This window comes from Myodes glareolus, chromosome 1, assembly GCF_982192425.1.
Source record: "Myodes glareolus chromosome 1, mMyoGla1.1, whole genome shotgun sequence".
NCBI lineage: Eukaryota > Metazoa > Chordata > Mammalia > Rodentia > Cricetidae > Myodes > Myodes glareolus.
Window position 1 is genome coordinate 28,312,489 of NC_142026.1, and position 5,588 is coordinate 28,318,076.

At 50.9% G+C, this 5,588-nt stretch overlaps 1 protein-coding gene across 1 annotated transcript; it reads left to right on the forward strand.

The window, feature by feature from the left end:
- The first annotated feature begins 484 nt into the window (after nucleotides 1-484).
- Tex44 (testis expressed 44) lies at nucleotides 485-4,007 on the forward strand. Its single transcript, XM_048428923.3, has one exon. The coding sequence runs from the start codon at nucleotides 534-536 to the stop codon at nucleotides 2,175-2,177; it is 1,644 nt and encodes a 547-aa protein (XP_048284880.3). The 5' UTR covers nucleotides 485-533; the 3' UTR covers nucleotides 2,178-4,007.
- The last annotated feature ends 1,581 nt before the right edge of the window (nucleotides 4,008-5,588 follow it).

Sequence of the window (5,588 nt, forward strand, 5' to 3'; positions counted from 1 at the left end):
TAGAGAAATGGCTCCCAAAGAAAGACTGGCTAAATTGGTGTCCTGAGCACAAACGAGGACAGAGAGGCGGTGAGAGGGGTGACATAAATCTTGGTTTTAACCCCAGTATAGCACATCTGTAATCCCAACTCTTGAGAGGCTGAGGCAGGAGGATCGTAGCGGGAAGCCTGTCTGAACTACATAGTAAGACACTGATTCCCCTCCCCGCCAAATAAATAAAAAACTCACAGATTCAGACTCAGTATCACCCTTCCTTATCACCCCCCAAAGTATTGTCATGGCAACTTCTCACAGCCCCGTGGCTGCACCCACACCTACCTACACACCTGCAGCGTAAACCAAGAGTCATCCCCTCCATTCAGCCCACCAGGACAGCCACTTGGCAGGCTCAGGACATTCAGGACCCTTGCTTTACAAGTACCTGTGACATCACCAGCTGCCCACAACCTCCTGTGACCTCACCACCTAGACAACTGAGCCTAGCCGAGCCCAAGCCACTCCTTCCCAACCACCACACATAGCAGGGGGCATAGATGACCGCCGAGCCCCCGGAAGAGGCTGAAGCCACCAGCAGGCCGGTATATGATCTTCCCGAGGCCTCCGTGGGCAGCGAAGCCGATGACAACTCTGCAGAATCGCCTGGAGAGTCCCAAAGTCTGGACTTTCTGCCCGATGACGTCCCACCGGTAGGCATCACTGCGGCATTCTCCGAACAGCAGGAAGTCGACCAGGCCTCTATCACGACAACTATCGCCACAGAGAACGATGAAGATCAACTCTCCATTGAGGCTGACACCTTCATGGGACAGAATGAAGAGTGGGCCCCCGTGCAGAGTGCCACCTCCATGGAGCAATATGTAGACCAAGTGTCCATGCAGATTGCCACTCTCATTGGGCAGGATGAAGACCAGGCCTCCATGCAGACTGCCACCTCTAAGGGACAGGATGAAGACCAGGTGTCCATGCAGATTGCCACCTCTAAGGGACAGGATGAAGATCAGGCCTCCATGCAGACTGCCACCTCTAAGGGACAGGATGAAGATCAGGCCTCCATGCAGACTGCCACCTCTAAGGGACAGGATGAAGACCAGGTGTCAATGCCAATCTCCCCTTCCATGGGACAGGATGGAAACCAGGCCTCCATGCAGATAGCCACCTCCATCGGGAAAGGTGTAGAGATAGTCATCTCCATGAATATGCCAACTTCTGGGGACAAAGATGAGAACCCAGACGCTCCAAGCCAAAACCAGGAGAATCCTGAAGAGAACACATCTCTGTTCCCCCAAGACCCAGGTATCCTGCAAGTGTTTGTGGGCTTCCAGAACCCAGTGTGGGACAGACTGGCTGAAAATAACCGCACAAGTCGGAGCCGCACAGTTTCCCCAAGTGACTCCCAGAACCAGGAAAAGACACCAGGAAAAGAGCATGTTCCTGAAGGGCAGCCAGAAATAGTTCCAGAAGCTGAGGTCCCATCCGCCCCGCCTGAAGATGTCCAGCCTTCTGTAGCGGCTACTGACCCATCCACTTTGAATACCAGTAGTCCTGACCAAGAACCCAAGGGTATCACCAACTCTGCTGAGCATGAAGCTGAAGGTTTCAAGGCCTTGAACCCTGAAAGCAAAGCTAGACATCCAGGGCCTACCAAGGAGGATTTAGCTGATGAATCAAGCATCTTGCAGACACCCCCACCTTTCTCCAGCTCCCCAGGTGGCAGTCCACCTCCCTCTCCAGGTCCCGGCCACGTGTCCCTGGGCAGGAACCTTCTAGACCCCAGCCTGTACAGGCCCTATGTGGAGAATGACTACATGCGGTCCATGACTAGCCTGCTGGGCGGTGGTGAGGGCTCCATCAGCTCCCTTGCAGACATCCTGGTGTGGTCAGACACAGCCACGGGCATGGGCTTGGCTGTCGGCATGCTGGCTTCAGGCCACAGCTCTCCAGCTGACAGGCTCCGCGACGAGGGTCCCAGCCTGCGCACTGTCTCCAGTCTCTTGGGCAGTGCCAGGTCAGCTCTCTCCTCTGGATTGGTGGCTGGAAGTGGCTCAGCCCTGCGCTCAGTCACCCACCTGCTGGAGTCTGTGGAGAGGCGAACTGTAGAAGGCATCCGGTCAGCTGTTCGCTACCTGGCCAACCACTTCACCTCACGCTGGCCCCGCACTGGCCCCAGTAGTGACTAGAACAGCAAGTCCCCTGCTCCCTCCCCAGCCCTACGCTAGATAGATGACTGCCCCAGCCCTTCAGTAAATAACCACAAGCGTTTATTTTCTAATCTCTGCCCTTATCCATGCAGTAGGACAACGGAGTAAAGGGGCAGAAGGGGTCCAGAATGTTCTGGAATTAAGAATGCTCAGAGGTTGCTCCATTCTGGTCAGCTGGGCCCTGACAGGGCTGGGGAAAAGAGTGGAGGGAGTTCCAAATGGGCGAAAGACAGCTGTGTTTCCACAGGTAACCTGCCTGTTGAGGTTCTGGGAGGCGTAGAGGGTATTGGGGGATAGAGTACTATGCTGGGCCTCACAGAAGGGACACACACCCCTGAGTCCTGTGTAATCCGTTTACAGACTTCTGGTGTCTCTTGTCCTAGGCCCCATTCGCTGGCCTCCCTCTCCTCATCAATAGAGACAGGAATGCCACCCCCCCTATACACACACACACGCCAGTTCCAGAAGACAGAGGGATACAATGGAGTTTTATGTAGTAGTACTCCATGGGACTGGGCTCGGAGGGTGATCAAACCATGGCTTGGACTAATGGGTAGAAGGATACTGAGATGGATGTAAGGCCATTAGATTTCCAGCTGGCCAAGCAGAATGACTGCCCAACTTCGGCACAGATAATTTTTCCAGGATGTTTGCTCTGGCCTCTGCCATTCACATCTTATATGTGCAAGGGCGAGAATCGCAAGCACACCCAGGGCCACTTGTGTTGGAATCCACAGTCATCCTCTGACAAGATCCAGGGCGATATCTTGGGCAAAGCCCCAGTCCAATCCTGCCCTCAGACACAGCCTTACAGCCAGCCAGGGACACCCACCCATCCATTCTAACTTTCCTGTGTGTCTCCAGAAGGGGCCCTGGGGATGAATCCAGGCTTGGTTTTTTTAATATTTATTTATTATGTGTACAATATTCTGTCTGTGTGTATGCCTGCAGGCGAGAAGAGGGCACCAGACCTCATTACAGGGTTGTGAGCCACCACGTGGTTGCTGGGAATTGAACTCAGGAACTTTGGAAAAGCAGGCAATGCTCTTAACCTCTGAGCCATCTCTCCAGCCCCCTGGTTTAGTTTTTAGAGTTTTTATTATGTACATATTTTTAAAAACTTTTTTCCTTTTAAATACATTTATTTTATGTATATGAGTACTTTACCTACACGTATGTATGTATGTATATGCACAACATTCATGTAGTGTCCACGGAGGCCAGAAGAGGGCATTGTGTTTCCCACCTGCCAAACCAGAGAGTTTTGAATTAATATGGGTGTTGGGAGTTGAACCTGAGTCCTCTGCAAGAGCAGTTAGTGCCCTTAACTGGCGAGTCACCTCTCTGGTCCCAATTACTTACATTTTTAAAGTTTACAGAATGTTTTAAGGTTTCTATTGCTGTGAAGAGACACCATGACCATGGCAACTAATAAAGAAAATATTTAATTGAGGTGGCTTGCTCACAGTTTCAGAGGTTTCATCCATTACCGTCATGATGGCTGGGAGTGTGACGGTGAACAGGCAGATATGGTGCTGGAGAATTCTACACCTCGGTCCAAAGACAACAGGAAGTGAACTGTCTCACTGGGCACGACTTGAACATATATGAGATCACAAAGCCTGCCTCCGCAGAGACACACTTCCTCCAGTAAGGTCATGCCTACTTCAACAAAGCCACACCTAAATAGTGCCTCTCCCTTTGGGAGCCATTTTCTTTTAAACCATCACACATAACAGGACTTTTGCTTCTCTGAAATAATAATAATAAAAAAAAACACAACTAGCGGGCTGGAGAGATGGCTCAGTGGTTAAGAGCACTAACTGTTCTTCCAAAGGTCCTGAGTTCAATTCTCAGCAACCACATGGTGGCTCACAACCATCTGTAATGAGATCTGATGCCCTCTTCTGGTCTGCAGGAATACATGCAGGCAGAGCACTGTTTTCAATAAAAAATTTTTTAAGAAAATATAAGATTCTCATTTTTTTTTCAGGGTTCAAGCAGTTGATCTGCCTACTGCCCATGACAGGTTCCCTGGCCTTTGTCAGTGAAGGATGATCCACGCTGGTCCCCGAGGCACCAGCTGTTGTTACTCCTACCCTACGGCTGGCTCAGTACTCCAAACCCCAAGGCCCCACCTCTGCACACCCTTGCCACTGGGAAGCTGCCACTTGCTGAAGGGGCAGCTCAGCTGTCTCTGTGTTGTAAAAACAAGGAATTCAGAATATGGAGACTGATTATGAAGGACCCATAAAGGGGCCTCCCAGAAGAACGACTGAGTCAGACCTTAAGAGTGAGAGAAGAGCCGGGCAGTGGTGGTGCAGGCCTTTAATTCCAGAACTTGGAAGGCAGAGGCAGGCGGATCTCTATGAATTCAAAGCCAGCCTTGGTCTACAGAATGAGTTCCAGGACAGCCAGAGCTGTTACATAGAGAAATTCTGTCTTGAAAACATACAAACGCCTGTCCTCCCAATCAAGCCACAGTGGGCCCAGAATCAGGGACCTTCCGCAACACAGCTAGACCCACAGTCAGCAGGGTAAAGAGGGGCCTGACTTTTGGGCTCAGGCTATCTTGAATGCTGGCTCTACTGTGGACCAGCTATGTTTCCAGCACTCTGCTGGGCCTCAGTTTCCTCACCTGTAATGGGATCATAACTTCCTGCTGCACTGGGTTTTCAGGAACGAGCCAATTGTCCAGGGCACACAGTGGAGTCTGTGTAATGATTAGCCATCATGGTGACTCCTGACAGAGCTGGTCCTGAGGAGTTGGATACCAAAAACGCATACTGCTCGATCATAAGTAGGAGAGGACAGCTATAGAATAGCAATCATTTGAGCTGGACCTTTACTCTTAGGATAGCAAAGGACCAGCAGAAGTGTGGTGATGGTGACTTGCAAGAGGGGGCGACTGTGGGGCTTCTCCACAGAGAGATGGTACAGACCCAGGAAGCTCAGGGTCAGCAGTAAAAGGAGATAAAGCAAAGGGAGTAGGGACCATCACAGATTGGATGGATTGAGAGGCCAGGGGGAAAAAATCCAAATCCTTGAGCCAAGCAGTTAGCAGATGTGCAGCACCAATGTCAAGCGATGGAAGCCAAAGGGTTAACAGAGGCTTGGGAAAATTCCAGTGACTTTTCTGCTCCCAGGAACACTGAAGGAAACATATGTCTGGGTCCTTGACACCAGGAGTAGCAGGCTCCTTCCCCTTTTCACTGTCAAAGTGTCTAAAAGGACACTTGAAACCCATAGCTACACAAGGACATAGCTCATGCTCAGAATGGGGACAAGCTAATAAGCCAAGACTGGAACCCACTGTTCTGTCTTGCACTGGATTCTGCAAGTCCAAATCCCTAGGTCCTCAGAGGCTGTGGCAGTCACACACCATTTGTT

What these genes read in the sequence shown, in the direction of transcription:
- Tex44 (XM_048428923.3), top strand. Translation starts at nt 534, where the DNA reads ATGACCGCCGAGCCCCCGGAAGAGGCTGAAGCCACCAGCAGGCCGGTA.